The sequence below is a fragment of the Eleutherodactylus coqui genome, chromosome 5 (genome assembly GCF_035609145.1).
Source record: "Eleutherodactylus coqui strain aEleCoq1 chromosome 5, aEleCoq1.hap1, whole genome shotgun sequence".
NCBI classification, from domain to species: Eukaryota; Metazoa; Chordata; class Amphibia; order Anura; family Eleutherodactylidae; genus Eleutherodactylus; species Eleutherodactylus coqui.
The window spans coordinates 237,785,658-237,805,405 of NC_089841.1; the positions used below are offsets into that span (position 1 = coordinate 237,785,658).

Here is a 19,748-nt window from a genome sequence, read left to right on the forward strand (position 1 = left end):
AGAGTATGGCATTACTGAACAGATGTATTTACTAGTGAAAGGTAAAACCTGCTCTATATTATATTATATTATATTATATTATATTATATTATATACTGAGTATCAAAATGCACATATTGAACAGGTCTACCTGTGTGAAAGGAGCCCACTTGCCACTGCATATACATAAAAGTCATCAGAAGCAGTCACGGAGTAGATGACATCAAACGTTTCTCCACTATAGACTTTTGCAGGAGGCCGGAGCACCCATGCCATCTCCAGACCTATATGAACAATACGCAGATATGTTACTGTATGGCAAATGGTAAATGAGAGGGAAAAAGTATAATGGTAATCTAGGTAATAGTAACTTAATAATCTTTTCAAAAAACAGGCCCTACTGATCTGTCAGAGTCCGAGGACTACACACTGACGTGAATATGGAGTTGTATGCTCTGTGAGATTCACAGAAAAGTGTACTGCATCCTCTAATTAGAATTTCAGTTTTATTAGTAATTAAATTATATAAAAACTTGACCCGCCTCTCCCTAATTAAAAATAGGGTGGGGTCGCCCTTTTCAGTGCGGTTACTCTGCTTGCTCAACAAGATATTATAGTTGGGAAAAGTATACAAAGTCACAGAAAAGTATGACCATATTCACTTACCAAAATAGTAGTAGGACACAAAAAGGGAGGCAGATACAGAATCTCCCACTAAATGTAGAAAGACCAAATGCTAAATGGAGGAGCTTAAAAGGTGCAAGGTACTAATGAACAATCACTCACATGACCTACAGGGAAGGGAGTGGCTATCTAATGCCGCACCTGCATATAGATACAGGATACATAGGATGCCAGGCAAAACATGTACCACTCAATGCAGATCCAGAACCCACCGATGCGGATAAGGCAGGCTGAAACATAACTAAGAGCAATCCCTATTGGCACTGGCTCCCTGGGCTCCCCCAATACCAAGGGCCAAACAGCATGTTGCAGACGATACGATATTCATAAAAAATATATGGTATTCTGTATCTATATGTAGGTGCAGCACTGGATGGCCACTCTGCTCTTTGTAGGTCATGTGAGTGATTGTTAATTAGTACCTTCACCTTTAAGTACCTCCTCCATTTAGCATTTGGTCTTTCTGTAATTAGTGGCAGATATTATAGTTTGGGATATTATAGGGTGCAGTTATATAATTGGATTACGAATAAAATTGAAATTCTAATTTTGGCCTGTGAGGGGCGTTTTTTCCTGATATTCTGTGAGCCTTATATGTTTGTGGTAAGAAATGTGCAGAAAGTTTAATGTTGGGGTGGTTTCACACACAGGTTTTTGGTGAAGTTTCTTTTGGTCAAATCCAGACATGGATTCTAGATGTGAGACATATAACGGAAGGATGTGCTTTTGGGGGTTCCATCACAGGTGTTGGAAACAGCATTGTGATGGAACCCCCAAAGTACGAAACAGAACTTTTCACTGTCACTAGTCAAGCCAACACTACTTTGGTGTCTTCTTGACAAGGATTCCATTAGTTTCCACTATATTTGGAGTATACAAGATTGTAATAGCACGGTGAGCTTAGTATACCTCCAAGCAAGCAGTCGCCAAACAATAGTCAGATTCCAGTTCTAGAAAGTGATAACAGTGCAGTGACAGTACTTTCAGTGGTTGCAGGTGACATCTTCTCTAAGTGGTAACATTTGTTTCTAGTTTCCTCTCTATCAGAGCGCAGACCACCATGAAGATGTCTTCCAGCCATGACTCATCTCTGTGCATTCCTCTCATCCTAAAGCTACCTTCAAAGTCCCTCTTAGTGTCCCCCACAGTAATAGTGCTCCCTATATGGCCTCAACTAGTAATAGTCTTACTTCTATGACCCCCAACTAGCAATAGTGTTCCTTCTGTGAGCCCCAACTAGCAATAGTATCTCCTCTGTGGCCCCAACTAGTACTGGTGTCACCTCAGTTGCTCTAATAAGTAATACTGTCCTTTCTATGGTTGCAAAAGGTAATGGTGTCCTTCTATGGCCCTAAATAGACACAGTGCCCTCTTTCATTGTACAACCCCCCCCCCCCCCCCAAACCTCCAGCCAGGCAACAGCCTTACAAACCTCTTCAATTCACTAAAAGACGTTCGAGAGTCCATGTGCACTGTGAAGAGAACAACTCTGGATCCTGTGCTAATAGTACAGTGCATGACTGTACATACCAGAGTGCAGGAGATGTGGGAGAGGAACCATCTGTCCTCTTCAGAATGCAAACAGGGCCCAGACGCATAACATAATAACATTGTAAGTTAGGCTGAAATAAGGCATATGTCTATCCATTTCAGCCTAAATTTCCCCCCCCCCCCCCATGTTGATCCAGGGGAAGGCGAAAGAAGAAAAATTAATTCTGAAGTTATTAGTGGTTATAACATTGTGTCGCTCAAGAAGGACGTCTTGGCCCCTCTTAAACTCTTTTATCGCGTTCGCCATCGCCACATCCTTCAGCAGAGAGTTCCATAGTCTCACTGCTCTTACAGTAAAGAACCCCCTTTTATGTTGGTGTAGAAACCTTCTTTCCTCTAGACGTAGAGAGCGCCCCCTTGCTACAGTCACAGTCCTGAATATAAATAGATGATGGGAAAGATCTCTGTATTGTCGCCTGATATATTTATACACAGTTATTAGGTCGCCCTTCAGCCATCTTTTTACTAAGCTAAATAATCCTAAATTTGATAACCTCTCTGGGTATTGTATTCCGCCCATTCCATTTATTACTTTAGTTGCCCACCTTTGTACCCACTCAAGGTCTGATATGTCGTTCTTGAGTATCAATGCTCAAAACTGTCCCCAATATTCCATGTGTGGTCTGACCAGGGAGTTGTAAAGAGGAAAAACAATGTTCTCATCATGTGCCCCTAGACCTCGTATGATGCTCCCCATGATCCTATTTGCCTTGAGATCCTCCAGGATAATATCTCTTTGAAACCCTTCAAACATTTTACCCACAATAGATGTAAGACTTACCAGCTGTAGTTTCCAGGTTCACTTTTTGACCCCTTTTGAATATCAGCACCACATTGGCTATATACCAATTCAGTGCAACAGACCCCATCACTATAAAGTCCTTAAATATAAGAAACAAGGGTCTGTGTATTACAATACTTAATTCCCTTATAACCCGGGGTTGTGTGCCATTGGAATTTGTCTATTTTAATCTTTTTAATGGAGAGTTTACTTTATCACTCTACATCTCATCTGACATTTCATTTTCCTCTGTAAATACACTGGAGAATAAACTATTTAATAGATTTGCTTTCTCCTCATCACTCTCTACAATTTTTCCTATATTATTTATTAAAGGGCCAACACTTTCATTACTAATCTTTTTACTATTTATGTAATTGAAGAACAGTTTAGGGTTATTTTTACTCTCTTTGGCAATAAGTCTCTTCGTCCCCATCTTTGCTGCTTTTATTTGATTTTTACATATATTTCTTCCTCCTAGGTCTTTAGTGTTGCCTTCTTGTTTAAGTAGTTTAAACTCTTTCTTTTTGTTGTTTATTGCCTCCTTTATATCTTTCTTGCTGTACATTGGTTTTCTCCTATACCTGACCCTTTTATTCCTGTAAAGTATAAACTGCTCACAGTAAGTATATTTTAGTAAATTTAAACCTTAGACTATCTATGATCAAGAATGCTCACTCATTGGTTAAGCAGTCCAGCTATAATTTTGTCCAAAACAGCTACAAAGTTTATACAAATTTTGTTTAGTTTTGTTCTAGTAACAATTTTGTAACGTAATCATGGTTTCTTTTATATTGGATGATGGAGATGTATAGGGGAAATCCAAAATATATAGTATACCCTACAGTCTACAAATCACTGCTGACAAGGTTGTCATTTTAGTTCGCCAGCTACAGTATATACGCCTAATCTTTTTAGTGTTACCTCTAATGGGTCAGCGAGCTAATTTTTTTAATACTCCTAACATTCTATAAAGCTAGGGAGATAAAGGTAAAGTAGCATCAAATACGATAAACAGTGAATGGCGAATAACAGCAGATATAAACAGGAAACAAAAAGAGAAATGACAATTTTTGAATATTTTTCCCAAAAATTGGAAAATACGAAAAATTGAGACACAGTTTCTATCTGCTAGGAAAACTTAAATTTGATGAAACAATATTAATAAGCAAACTTCACTAATTTGGTTTCCACAAAATGTAAGTAAAGTTTCATCCATCTCCTTTCTCCCACCCGAATGAAAAGATTGAAGCGAGGGAAATAAGTGAGCTGCTAGTAATGACATTTTTCATATTCTATTTGGAAGGACCGCCATGCACTAAAATGTAGTAAAATGTCTCAGATAGAGCAATCCTGCAAAAACTGGCTAGAACGCTGATGTGAAAGACGGATGCTAAATTATTAGTGCTAATGATTAGTATTATTGCTGCTACTAGTTCTGCAGCCTGTTGTCAGGTTTCAGGAAAGTTACTTTTGCACATTAGACAATACTGCTTGGTCAGTGGATGTCTGCTGTGTGGCTAGTAATAGTCACATCTCCTTTGTTTATTTTCATACAGAAAATTTGAAACTAAGTAACAAACTTGCAACAACAATGAACTTCTGGAAGGAGGCAAATATACTGTGTGCAGCGGGGTAACTTCCCTGATAATGACAGAGTCTGACATCCCCCATAGCCTTGCCATAGGCTTATTACATTCATTGCAAGTTAGACTCAAAAGTGATAGAAAGAAGTGGATTCCCAGTCAAGGCAAACATACATTAAGCGGGCAAGTGAGAAAAAGCCTAACCTTAAATATGGGGTTATTTCCAGTTACAGCACTGATACAGTATGTAGGATTACAAACTATTGCATATTATGGAGAATACTCTAGCACATCTGCGCCTTTCATGGATGATACATTAATGTCTCCATCTATCTAAATCCATTGTCTTTCCATAGTTACCTACCTCCACATTCAATCATATTAACTTCATCAGGCTTTTCCAGTGGCCAGCAGTCGTATTCCGTGTTGTCCAGGTCATGCCATCCTTGAGTCACATTAAGATCAATGACCTAATGCAATACAAAAATGTGACGTTAATGTCAAAGTAAAAATGAATCAGTATTTTATAAATGTAGATCAAATCTGCTTTGAAGATATAGCAAGAATCTAATATTTGCAGATGTGGGATATTTCATCCTCCCTTATATGGTGGAAATATTAGGGACACCAAGGCCTAAGCAAATAGCAAAAGTTTACAGTAAAGGAAACTATTTTAGTTATTGGTCAGCAAAACTATAGTAGAATTAAGGAAAGTTCGGAAAACATCCAAATGTTGGAATGTTTGATAAATGGTGAACGGAAGAATACAACTGCGCTGATATATGGGGCACGACTATCGCAGAAGAGAACAGGAAAAAATAATAGGAAATCAACTTCTGCAATCGCTTGCCTTATTTGCTTTTTTGTACCTACACATAATTACGCACAGGCTATATATACGTATGTGTGTGTATATATATATATATATATATATATATATATATATATATATATATATATATATATATATATATATACGCAGCAAATAAAGTTTAGGCATAACATATGCACCTACCATTAAGCTCCCAATGAGATGTAACAGAAAAAGAAATGATTTGAAGCCTTTCATAGCAGAGTAGATTATTACATCCAAGTTCTAGGTATTTACTTAATGGTCTCAAGGGGGCTCTTTAGAAATGGTGCTGTGCCTGCGATACACAACCAGATGTGATGCTGTTCTTGCTGTTGCTGCTGTAATTTCTCCCCTAGGACTGACTATTGGATGGTAAGGAGGAGAAGGTTGGATGTGCTCAGCTGGAAAATCAATTTACTTTCAAGGAATCATTGCACTGTGTATATCATTCAACACGATCTCCCCCTAGTGGATATATGTATAAATACATGGAAGTATATATTCCTGCTAATATATATATATATGAGCTCTTACATGATATAGTCAGAGAAGAGAGAAAACAAATGGATTAAACAAAAGAGCCTATGTAGGTCAGACCTAAACTCTCTGTCTGTCTGAGTTGCACGCGAGAAGATCAGGCAAAACTCGCATCGGACAGAACACCTGACCCTGTGCTGTCTGATTTACATGGATGCAGCACATTCTCATGCATGAGGGCTCATTCACACGAGGGAATTTGCTCAGCTAACAGACGCGCAAAAAACCCGCGACTATTAGAACCAATGGTTTCCTATGGAAACGTTCAGATGAAGGAATTTTAGCCGCACAAGAAAAATCGTACCTAAAAAGAAAGGACATCAGTGACTGAAATTCACTGCTGTGCAAAAATATATGTCCTGACCTATCCGTGGTGAGCAAAGCACAGGAGGGTCCATAGACTCCTATGGGAGACGGCCAGCAAAGGGTGCTGGAGGAATGTCCCCGCTGTGGGGGAATTCCTCCTTCTTCCCTGCAGGGGAACCCCTCTATCCCTGCTACAGGGAGATTCCTTCTTTTCCCTGCAGGGGAACCTCTCTCTCCCTCCTACGGGGAATTCCTTCTTTTCCCTGCAGGGGAACCCCTCTCTCCCCGCTACAGGGGAATTCCTTCTTCTCTCCTGCAGGGGAACACATTTCTCCCTGCTACGGGGATATCTTCCAGCTCCATTGCAGGGGAATTCCTCCAGCCGCACTAGGATGAAGGGAGGCCCTAGCGATGAAGGGAAGGCCTGCGGGGCTTTTCTTCATCTCTCTCCTCCTGTAGCAGCACTACTTTTTTCTGTAACCCGCAGCTCTCAATCGTGTGAATGGGCAATTTCATCGCTGATTAAAGGGGTTGTCCCACGCCGAAACGGCTCCCCCCCCCCCCGTTCGGCACGAGACAACCCCGATGCAGGGACCTAAAGAAAGCTTACCGGAATCCCCGCGCTCCGGTGACTTCTATACTTACCGGTGAAGATGGCCGCCGGGATCCTCTTCCTCCGTGGACCGCAGCTCTTCTGTGCGGTCCATTGCCGATTCCAGCCTCCTGATTGGCTGGAATCGGCACGTGACGGGGCGGAGCTACACGGAGCTACACGGAGCCCCATAGAGAACAGGAGAAGACCTGGACTGCGCAAGCGCGTCTAATTTGGCCATTAGGCCATTTTAGACGGCGAAAATTAGACGGCAACCATGGAGACGAGGACGCCAGCAACGGAGCAGGTAAGTATAAAACTTTTTATAACTTCTGTATGGCTCATAATTAATGCACAATGTATATTACAAAGTGCATTAATATGGCCATACAGAAGTGTATAGACCCACTTGCTGCCGCGGGACAACCCCTTTAAGCTTGGGACTTGATAGCGGGAAATTGTCCATTAGCACGATTTTTGTGCGAGTTTGCCACAATTTGGCTAACTCCTGCATGACTTTCACACCCATGTGAACGAGCCCTTAGAGCTTAAACAGACGTCTGTGTTTGCTTTTTTCGCGTGCAATAGCGCAGAGTTTAAACTGTTAAAAAGACAAGACTTTTGACTTGTTGCACAAATACTCTCCGTAGCAGCGGTCATATTTGCACATGCGTCTATCTCTTTAAGCCCATAAGGCTGGGTTCACATGTAGCGTAATTCCCGTGGAAGTCTTGGGGAATGACCGCTGCGGCACCGCACCGAAATTTTGCGATATTTCTGCAGCCAAGTTACAGCTTCAAAACCCGCGCCGTTCTGCACGGTTTTTGTAGCGGCTCCACCACCTGTTTTCCACTGCGGCCATCTCTCCCCATAGAGGCAGCGGAAACGGCGATACAATTGACATGTCGCGGCTTTGTCAGTTTTAGCGCAGCTTGTCCGCAACGGATTCCGCCGCAGCCTGGGGACAAGATTTTTGCAAATCTCGTCCACTTTGCTTCTTAATCCTGGGATTAAAATTGCAGGTGGAATTACCGTGCAGAAAGCGATTCCGCCCCGTGTGACCGCAGCCTGAAGGTATATTCTCATTTTATTTGTATTTTATCGCGACTATGTTCTGCATGATTTTCAAATTTTGGGGGGTGATTTTTTTTCTTCATTTCAGTGTTTTTTCACGCATCTTTTTTGCATGTGTTTTTCATTCGCCTTTAAAGAAATTGCTTGTTAGATCTGGTTCCCATAGTTACATGCATTAAAAACGCATCACAGTCACATCATGTGATTGCGGTCCATTCTTTTAAAAGCACCCATAGACTTGAATGGACAGTTCTTGGACAAAAAAGGCAAGAAAATAAGGAATGCTGCGATTCTTTTTTTTTGCTCAGACGAGTAAAATAAAAGGCCATGTGAATATTCCCAGCGAAATGAAGGCGTTCTATTCCTGCGCAATTTTGGACCAACTTTTTCAGAAATCACATGGAAACATCTGCAATGTGAATATACCCGTAGCATCCCCTGCTTCTCAGCCATGATACAAATGGAAATAGGACAGAAAACAAGGTTTTTTTTGCACAATGGTCCGTGTGAAAAGTGTCAATGTGCGCAGCTCTATAGGCTATAATTCCATTGATCGCAGAAGGTGTTTCTATAGATCACAGTCATCACATATTAAAAATGTAATCCTCATTAGGACACTGAGTTGAAAATGATTAATTTGATGTTTTTCAACTCAAAAACACAAAAGAATTTGTGCAGATTCATTTTTATAGCTATACTTACAGATTTCAGATTTATTCTGCGCCCAAACCACCTAAATAGCCGTAGAATTAACTAAACTTTTGCCTGCACCCACGACAGCGCAGGACTGATATGAATAATGAAACTGGATGCAGTGAGCTCCCCCTAGTGGCATCTGCAGGAAAGCTGAACCACTAGAAGCGTGCAGTCACGCAGGGTGGTTTGCTTGCTGTAAAAATCGTAGCAAAACTACAGAAAAAAAGAAGTGCATTTTTGCTGCAGTTTTGATGTGTTTGTGGTAAAAGATGCAAACAGCTGCACGGAGGGTTTCCTGATGTCCCGGTGGGTTTTTCTGATTTTTACCACAAACAAACTTATTGTATGTATTAAAAATCTGATCACCCCTGTCATGTTGGCCCTTAACCCCTTAGTGACCAAGCCTGTTTGCGCCTTAATGACCAGGCCAAATTTTGCAAATCTGACATGTGTCACTTTAACATGGAAAAACACCAGAAAGGTTTTGCATATCCAAGCGATTCTGACATTGTTTTTTCGCCACATGTTGTGCTTCATTTAGGCGGAAAAAATAGACCGATAGAAATTGTGTTTATTTATTAAAAGCGCCAAAATTGGGAAAATTTTGAAAAAATCGTCATTTTTTCACATTTCCAACTGCAATATCTTAAATATGTGCAAACATAATATAGAAATTTTTGCTAAGATTTATATTTCCACCCGTTTACTTTATTTTGGGCGCACATTGGAAAAACGTTCGTTTTTTTTTAACTATTTAGGAGACGTACAAATTTAACATTACTTTTTAGCATTTTGAGGAACACTTTGTTTTCCTATACCAAGCCGAGATTGGAAAGGCTCATGAGTGTCAGAATAATAGATACCCCCCCAAATGACCTCATTTTAAAAACTACACCCCTTAATGTATTCACTGAGGGGTGTCATGAGTATTTTGACCCAACAGTTTTTTTTCAGGAATTAATTCAATTTAGAGGAGAAAAAGTAAAATTTCATATTTTTGCAAATCTGTCATTTTAAAGACATATTTTTTTCCTATAGTTTACATGAAAATCAGGATTTACACCCCAAAATGGATACCCCTATTTCTCCCGTGTCCAGAAATATACCCATTGTGGCCCTATTGTTATATCTGAGTCCACAACGGGGCCCAAAATGAAAGGAGTAGTCAGTGTCTTTCAAAACAGAAATTTTGCTTGAAGTCCTTTTAGGCCCCATAGCACACATGTAGAGTTCTTGAGCGCCCAAAACCATAGAAAACCCCCACAAATGACCCCATTTTGAAAACTAGACCCCTTAAGGAATTTATCTAGGGGTGTACTGCATATTTTGACCCCACAGTTTTTGAATGAATTCAAACCAAGCAAAAGGAAAAAATTGTGATTTTCGTTTTTTCGGCAATTCTGTCATTTTAAAAACAGCTTTTTTTGTACAGCACACATATGAAGGAAGACTTGCACCCAAAAATGGATACCCCTGTTTGTCCCGTGTTCAGAGACATACCCATTGTGGCCCTAATCTTATGTCTGGATACACAACGGAGCCCAAAATGAAAGGAGCGACCGGTGGCTTTCGGAACACAAATTTTGCTTGAAGTCCTTTTAGGCCCCATTGCCCACTTGTAGAGTTCTTGAGCACCCAAAACCATAGAGAACCCCCACAAATGACCCCATTTTGAAAACTAGACTCCTTAACGAATTTATCTAGGGGTGTACTGCGCATTTTGACCCCATAGTTTTTGAATAAATTCAAGCAAAGCAAAAGGAAAAAATTTGGATTTTTGTTTTTTTGGCAATTCTGTCATTTTAAAAACAGCTTTTTTTGTACAGCACACATATGAAGGAAGACTTACACCCCAAAATGGATACCCCTGTTTGTGCTGTTTTCAGAAATATACCCATTGTGGCCCTAATCTTATGTCCGCATGCACAACGGGGCCCAAAATAAAAGGAGTAATTGGTGGCTTTCAGAACATAGATTTTGCTTGAAGTCCTTTTAGGCCCCATTGCCCACTTGTAGAGTTCTTGAGCGCCCAAAACCATATAGAACCCCCACAAATGACCCCATTTTGAAAACTAGACCCCTTAACGAATTTATCTAGGGATGTACTGCATATTTTGACCCCACAGTTTTTGAATAAATTTAAGCAAAGCAAAAGGAAAAAAATAGGATTTTCATTTTTTGGGCTATTGTGTCAATTTAAAAACAGTTTTTTTTGTACAGCACACATATAAATGAAGGCTTTCACCCCAAAATGGATACCCCTGTTTGTCCCGTGTTCAGAAACATACCCATTGTGGCCCTAATAGACTTACAGGACCCATGGCTAGGCCTACAATGAAAGGAATACCCGTTGGATTTCAGGGTACCACTGAATAAATTTCAGGCCCCATTGCCCACTTATAGAGCCATTGAGCGGCCAAAACTATAAAGAACCCCCTCAAATGACCCCATTTTGAAAACTAGACCCCTTAACGAATTCATCTAGGGGTGTACTGCATATTTTGACCCCACAGTATTTGAATGAATCTAAGCAAAGCAGAAGGAAAAAGTTACGATTTTCAATTTTTTTGGCAATTTTTTCAATTTAAAAACAGTTTTTTTGTACAGTGCACATAGGAATGAAGACGTTCACCCCAAAATGGATACCCCCGTTTGTCCCGAGTTCAGAAACATACCCATTGTGGCCCTAATCTACTTACAGGACGCATGGCAAGGCCTATAAAGGACGGAACACCTGTTGGATTTTAGGGCACAACTGAATAAATTCCAGGCCCCATTGCTTATTTGTACAGAATAAAGATTGACTCCCTAAAAATTCCCCCCCTCCCCCTCCGCACCCTTTTTGGCGTTCGCAAATCTTAGATAAAAGTAAAAATGTGAACTGTGTAGTATTTCCGAAGACAGGGGTAATTACGGAGGCTGGTTGGAATGGGCCCATGGGGCAATAAAACCGGGTATCCCCCCCCCCCCTCCTCTCATGCTTTTTGGGGGTATTTCATGACCTCAGTGGCGGGTATGGGGTGTAAAAAGTGGCGTTCCGTGAGTCTCCGTAAGCTTGATGAGGTGCGGCGGTCTCACACAGAAGGCGCTCAACAAGGTGCTCCTGGAACTGCAGGAAAGCGAGCGTTCCCGGGGCTTCTTGTAAAATACGTATCACAGGTAGCGGTCTGAATAACGCCGGGCTCACGCGGGTGCAGGCGGAATCCGCTTGCGGAGGCCCACAGCGGATCCCATCTGTGAGCCCGGCTGTGACCCTGCGTACGGCTGCGTAATGTACTGCGCATAACTGCGTACTCACACAGGCGGTCATGCACAGTACACCTTTGTTTGTATTTCCCGCACCATCGCTTAGCGATGACGCGGGTACCCGCAGCCCGTATACAATGTAGTTGCGTATGGACTGCGGGTATATCCGCGACCATGGAGCACAATGGGCTCTATGTTGCCGATATCCGCAGTAAAATAGAACCTGCTGCGTTCTCTTTTCTGCGAGTGGATTACGCAATTCTGACCCGCTAATGTGAGCGGAATTGTGTAATCCAATGCGATTGATCTGCGTATTACCGCGGATCAGACGCATGCGGAATCCGTAATTCCTATCTGGTCATGTGAGACCGGCCAAAGGTAGATCGCTACCTTTTTATCACGTGACCGGGGACCGCTCAACGAGGCCACCCATCGCTGCTCCAGGCTCTCGGCGACCGTTGGTCGCTGGGAGCAAGGAGATTTTAAATTTCCTGGGCTCCCTGACTCCTGTGCATGTGTCCGGCTTTTTGCCGGCAATCGCATGTGCAGAATCCTGGAAGGTCCACGGAGGAAGATCGCGTCGGGATTCAAATACGCAGGCCTCCGGTAAAAAGTTTCATCTCCTCTCACCGATCGCATCAGTGAGGGGAGATGAAACTTCAAATTTTTTTTTTTACTGTTACGTGATCGCCATTATTGGATAATGGCGAACACGTGACCAGGGAACCGCTCACCGCGGACCCCCATTAAATCTCCATGCTCTTGGCTACGTTTTGTAGCCAGGAGCAGGGAGAATTTAAATTATCCTGGCAATCCACAGCTTTTGCGCATGCGCCCGCCATTTTGGCGACGGGCGCGTGTGCAGAAGCTGTGGTAAGGTCCGCGGATAAATCTGGGGGCCTTAGGTACGTACTTTCATCCTCCCTCACGGATATGATCCATGAGGGGAGATGAAACGTACGCTTTTTAAACTTTTAAAAACTTTTTTTTCCTTTTTTTTTTTTTAACTTTTTTACACTTTTTTCTCACTTTACATGATCACTGTCATCCATTGGATGACAGTGATCATGTCCCCGGTATAATCTCTCTGCTCCTAGCTACACATGGCAGCCAGAAGCAGAGGGATTTTAAATTTCCCGGGGCTCGAGCCCGTCTGTTCACGCGCCCGATGTCAATCATCGGGCGCGCATGCGCAGACGGGGATTCGGGTCCCGGGACATCGGGACACCGCTGAGGACTGGGGGTGAGTATTTTCACCTCCCCTCATGGATCCGATCCATGAGGGGAGGTGAAACTGACTTTTTTTAAACTTTTTTTTAACTTTTTCGCGATCGCCGCTAACCATTGGATAACGGCGATCGCGGTACCGGGGACCGCTCACCGCAGTCCCCGCTGACATCTCCTGCCTCCCGACTACCTACAGGAGCCGGGAGCCAGGAGATTTTAAATCTCCCGCGCCGCCGGGCCTTCTGCGCATGCGGCTGACGTAATGCCGCCTGGCGCGCATGCGCAGAAGACCGGCTTCGGGCCCCGGAGCGGCAGGAGAGCGGGGAGCAGCGTGCCAGACCTCGGTGAGTAATTTCAGCTGCTCCGATGGATCCGATCCATCAGAGCAGCTGAATCTTTAACTTTTATGTACTTTTATTTACTTTTTTTGCGATCGGCGCTATCCATTGCATAGCGCCGATCGCAATGCCGGGGGGGGCTCCGAACAGCCCGGGATGACAGCTCCATGCTGTCAGCTACCTGCGGACACCGACAGCATGGAGCTGTCACGTCCACAGCCCGAGGGGCACTATTCTCTGCAGGAAGCATGTTTTTACGTCCTCAGAGAATAGAGCCCACTTCGGGAGGACGTAAAAACACTATGGGCTGGTCGTTAAGGGGTTAAGGGCTCGGTCAGATGAACGTTCTTTTTTGCACATAAATAGCCGCATGAAAAAAAAATTGCACATTGCATGCAGGAAAAGTGCGTGAACGGGTACATTTACACTCGCATGTCCTAACTTTTGCAGGTGCGATTTTTTTCACACTTGTAAAAATAGGACATGTGACCAATTTTATTGGAAAGCATTGGTTGTAATAGAGCCGCTTTTTAACGCACCTATTCTTGCGTGAAAAAAACGCTCGTCTGACCGTGGCCTAAGGGCGCAGTCAGATGAGCGTGTTTTTTGCACGCCTATGTGTGGGAAAAAATGCGCTCCTCGCATATGCTGAAAACGGGTGACCGGGCAAAGTTTCATATGTGCAGCACATTAAACTTTGCCCGCTCACTGGAGCAGCTGCGCTTGGAGAAGAGCAGCTGCTCCACGAAGAGAGAGAAGAAGCTCTGCAGGGCTTTGGGATTTCCCCTGAGCAGGGACAGTGAGTGGAGCTATGTGGGGGTTTCCCCAGAGCAGGGAGAGACTAACGGGGCTATGGAGAAACCCCCCATAGCTCCGCTCACTGTTCCTGCTCGGGAAAATCCCCCATAGCTGTCTCTCTCTGCTATGGAGAAATCCCGAAGGCTTTCCCCAAGAGCGTGGGATGAGGGGGCGAGGCTAGAGGTAACTACCCCCTTAGTCCAGCCCCAAGTCACACCCTCTCCATGGTTTGCTATAGGGATTCTCTGTGATTCTCGGCGGGGGAGAGCGGGGAGGAGGGGAGATCACTCTCTCCCTCTCTTCCCCCCCCCCCCCGCTCCCCCCTGCTCACTGCCGAAACTCACCACTTACCCGCGCCAGCAGCCGAACCCTTTCTTCCGAGCGGGCAGGTACTCGCTAAGGACAATGCTTGCTCTAGTAATTGCCCTTAGCGAGTGTGCTCCCTCATCTCTATACGTCTTTTTTGATCACTTTTATTGTATTTTTTTTTCCGGGGGGGGGGGGGGGGGGAGGGGGGGGGGATGAAGACAATAAGTATTTCTATCCATTTTTTTAGGTTTTTGTTTTACAGTTTTTGCCGTGCGGGATAAATAGTGTGTTCAATTTACTATACAGCTCGTTATGGATACGATGATACCACATATGTTCTTTATTTAATTTTTTTTATGCCAAGAGGGAAAAGTGCACAAAAATCGGCGAATTTTTTTTCTATTTTTTAAAAATGTTTTTGTTTTAAAGCTCAAAAATTAAATATAAGTCAGTACCTACAGCAGTAATTGCTTTTTTTATACCAAGAGAGAAAAGTGCACAAAAATCGGCAGATTTTTTTTCTATTTTTTTAAAATGCTTTTTCATTTACAATTTAAAAAAAAATGTTTTTGTGTCCCTGTAGGGGACTTGATCCTAAATAGTTCTGATTGCTGTGACAATGCATTACAGTACTTCCATGAAAGTGTTTTACATAGTAACTAAAAAGGCATCGATATGTAAAAGAAACTCAGAATGCCAGAGATAAAACGTAGGATATCATTGGGGTGAAGCGCAATGCTAAACATGGACAGAATCTGGAAAAGTAGGGATATTGGCATAGCAACTAAATGCAGGATAGTGTAAACCACCGCATCCCCCATAGCCATGTATGGAGGAAAGCTGGATTGCGAGGGAAGCTGATAGAAGGAGGATTGATGTATTTGAGCTGTGGTGCTGGTGAAAGCTGCTGCGTATGTCCTAGAAGGCAAGAGTAACAAACAGAGAAGTCCTGAATCGTATAAGACCCAATATATCACTGGAGGGCAAGATGACCAGACTCAGACTTTACGGAGGACAAGATGACCGAGCTCAGGCTCACGGAGGACAAGATGACCGAGCTCAGGCTCACAGAGGACAAGATGACCGAGCTCAGGCTCACAGAGGACAAGATGACCGAGCTCAGGCTCACAGAGGACAAGATGACCGAGCTCAGGCTCACGGAGGACAAGATGACCAGGCTCAGGCTCACGGAGGACAAGATGAAAGGGCTCAGGCTCACGGAGGACAAGATGAAAGGGCTCAGGCTCACAGAGGACAAGATGAAAGGGCTCAGGCTCACAGAGGACAAGATGACCGGGCTCAGGCTCACAGAGGACAAGATGACTGGGCTCAGGCTCACAGAGGACAAGATGACCGGGCTCAGGCTCACAGAGGAAAAGATGACCGGGCTCAGGCTCACGGAGGACAAGATGACCGAGCTCAGGCTCACGGAGGACAAGATGACCGAGCTCAGGCTCACAAAGGACAAGATGACCGGGCTCATGCTCATGAAGGACAAGATGACCAGGCTCAGGCTCACAGGGGACAAGATGACCGAGCTCTGGCTTATGAAGGACAAGATGACCGGGCTCAGGCTCATGGAGGACAAGATGACTGGGCTCAGGCTCACGGAGGACAAGATGGCCATACTCAGGCTCATGGAAGACAAGATGACCGGGCTCAGGCTCACAGAGGACAAGATGGCCCGGCTCAGACTCATGTATTTTGGCCATGTAATGCGAGCAGAGTTGCTAGAAAAAACTATAATGTTTGGACAGATCAGCGACAAAAGAAGACCCGGCCGCCAAAGGACACGATGGCCGATACTGTCAGAGCTGACACTGGTATGGATTTCAAACAACTGTAAGAAGCAGTGCAAAACCGAAAAACATGGAGGGAGCTCGCCATTAGGGTTGCCGAGAGTTGAGAATAACTAAATGGCAACAATTTGTAACAGTGTTTGACACACTCTTTTATTCCAGGGTCATAACTAACTTGTGAAACTAGTCAAAAACAAAAGCCAGTAGTGGGTGAGGCTGGGTGAGGCTCTAGCAGAATGTACAAGCCTTATTATAGGAGATTATTGCTAATTTAGCAATTGTATATATTTACCACAAGCCTGAGAAAATGTAACTGGTAACATTAGCACTCAGCAATTACTGATGTTTATATGTAGATTTGAGATAACTGATATATCAAATGTAACTTGTAGAATAATGTGATGATTATTGCTGAGTTGGGAAAACCCAACCCATCTGTCATATGATGACTGGATGACAACCGGCGGTGTCTGCTCATGATCAGCTTGTGCTAGGAGGGTGTTTTTCAATAAATAATTTTTACTCAATAAAGAAATTCGTAAATGGAAGCAAACGTTCAAATGCCATATGTCTGGTTCACGTTGTATACTTCGGTGCACTGGCCAATTAGGCATAGCTGACCATGAGGCTTTTGGATTCCTAAAAGTGGAGGACTACTTTAACGGATAAGAGGTGCAGTCTATATAGCAGCAATAGGCAACTCCTCTACTTAAAGGAGTTGTCCAAGTTGTAGAATGTCTGTACAAGCAGCTTCCCATGCTCAAACATAACAAATAGGTATATATTCACCCCTCCCGGCTTCCACTGAGCCCCACAGCGCTGCTCTGGGTCTCCCCTCTGAGGTCACATTTACAGGCTTCAGTCCCAGTCAGTTTATGGGACATCTCAGGTGCTGCACCCAATAACAGAGCTCAGTGCTGGGTCACCCAGTTCTGTCATTGGCTACAGTGCCTGTGACATCTTGTAAACTGAGTGGGACTGCAGCCTGAAAGCAAACACAGGCACAGAGGACCGAGCACCGGCGTGGGACACAGTAGGAGTGAGAGATGTCCTTCTAGAATATCAGTGCCCAAAACTGTCCACAATATTCCATGTGTGGTCTGACCACCACCAAGTCCTTTTCCATGTCAGTGTTCCCCAGTGGTTTCCCCTTTAGTGTGTAATGGTGGCATATATTTCCCTGCCCATGTGCAGAACCTTACATTTATCAGTGTTAAACCTCATTTAACACTTTTCTGCCCCCAACTTATCCAGATCCTCTTGTAACCGCATTCTGTCCTTCCTTATGTTAATTACTTTACATAGTTTTGTATCATCTGCAAATATTGTTATTTACTGCACAATCCTTCTACCAGGTTATTAATAAATATATTAAAAAGAAGAGTGACCAAAACTGACCCCTGTGGTACCCCAATAGTAACAGTGGCTCATCCAGTACTACCCCTTGTAGTACCCCACTAGTAACGGTGACCCCTCCAGTACTGCTCCCTGTGGTACCCCACTAGTAATGGTGACCTCTTCAGTACTGCCCCCTGTGGTACCCCACTAGTAGCAGTGACTCATCTAGTACTGCCCCTTGTGGAACCCCATTAGTAACATTGATCCCTCCAGTACTGCCCCCTGTGGTACCCCACTAGTAACAGTGAATGCTCCAGTACTGCCCCCTGTGGTACCTATCTAGTAACATTGACCCAATCAAAGTGTAGCTTCCAATGCAATGGACTCCAATCCTAGGTTATTACTTCAGGGTAATGGCTCTCTGCCCACGCATATGGCTGGAGTTGGGAGGGTGTAGTGCATGGACCTGTCACGGTGGCACTTACCAACTCCTGGTTCTAGATGGAGATATTGCAACAGAGGATAGGACCAGTAGTCCTCAGGATGACGGGGGTATTAGTTGTTAGTTCGTGACACCACCATTCCACACACCGGCATTCATACACGGCAGATTAACAAACACTGGAGAAGTGTATCATACCTCGGGTCCTCAGGAACGGTTGAGGCTCGGTAAAACTTTACTTGAATAAAACGTTGCAAGCGGGTAATTACAGGTACATTGACGGCAGTAGTTACAGGCAGAAGTTTAGAGGTTGGGAGGTAAAAATGCACAGGAACAATACGGCCCTATAGTCCACATTATCTATATGTCACCGGTCCTGGACATAAAATATACTCCGGAAGAGGTAAAAAGACAAGATCCTCTCCACAAACTCTCTGGCAAGACAAAATTACTTAGAAGAAGATGTAGCTTAAATGCACCCCGCACATTCTCTGCGTGGATGTCAAAATCACATACCTCTGTGTGGTGATCCCATTGGGGGACGGCCACACAGGAAAAATAACTGCTGCAATGTGAATGGATACCTGTTTCAGTAGCAATTTGGGTTTGGTGTGCTCTGGACGGTGCTCACTCTACATCCATACTCCATATGCTACGGGATGTCGTTCCTCCTCTTCCATCTTCACCAACATGGAAGCTGATGGTGCTCCCATGCGGCTCTGTGTTAGTACTCTGTAGCAGGTAAGATGGAACCCTTCTCCAACACAGATAGAAGACCTCTTCCAGCTCTCAGACACTCACATTTATCACCTCACTTGTACCACATGACACAGTGAGATAGATACATTTAGCAGCAGACAGAGCTGACAGACAATGATTTTAAGGGAGTTAACCATTCAGACGCTGCAGCTGTGCAACACACATACAGAAAATAGACAAGACAGGTTTGCGCAGTGCATCCACATAAGACAAACATGTATGACAATTATGGAGGGGTCCAGGATGTTGTTCTGGCACATTACAAAAGTATGTCCCATTTTTTAACGGAAACCGTGCTATGTTAGTTGAACTTCCTTTATTTTATGCTACATTCATGTAATAATAAAATATATTACTGACAGGTTGAATGTCTAAGGATACATCTCTTAGCTAAATGCATGAAATTGTATCTCTCTTCCAGTTCAGTAAAATCTTCATTAATTTTTTAGTTACCGGTATTAAGAATTTCAAGTTTTGGGGCATTTATTATACTAAGATTAGTTATTATGTGTTTTCCAAAAATAGACAAATATGAGAGAAATTTATAAGCCGCTATTTCGCAATATTAACTGTTCTAATTACTTGGGAGAGTTATTCCAATAATAAGTCTGTAGGGTAGAAGCTTATGTGCCGGAAAGGTTGGCAGGGAAGTTCTGGTGTATTTAGTTTGATAGTTTTTACATAGTATTAGAGTAGTTTCACACATTGGGGCAAATTTGCTATTGATAATTCAGCATTTTCTGGTGCAAATTGTGCCAGAGGACTGTCAGATATACTTAGCGGCATATTTACTAAGAGTTTTAGACACTTTAGAACACTTTTTGCTGTGTCTAACAAAAGGGGTGTTCCTTCA

General features: G+C 43.3%; 1 protein-coding gene across 1 annotated transcript in view; it reads right to left on the bottom strand.

Annotated features, from left to right (window-relative positions):
• The window catches only part of LOC136627202 (atrial natriuretic peptide receptor 1-like), a 90,794-nt gene extending 74,538 nt beyond the window's left edge, over positions 1-16,256 (bottom strand). Inside the window, exons 1-3 of the mRNA XM_066602132.1 lie at positions 15,987-16,256; positions 4,946-5,051; positions 150-263 (exon numbers count right to left, since the gene is read on the bottom strand). Coding sequence (XP_066458229.1) covers positions 150-263; positions 4,946-5,051; positions 15,987-16,256 — 490 coding nt within the window. The remainder of the gene's footprint in view (positions 1-149; positions 264-4,945; positions 5,052-15,986) is intronic.
• Positions 16,257-19,748: the final 3,492 nt, after the last annotated feature.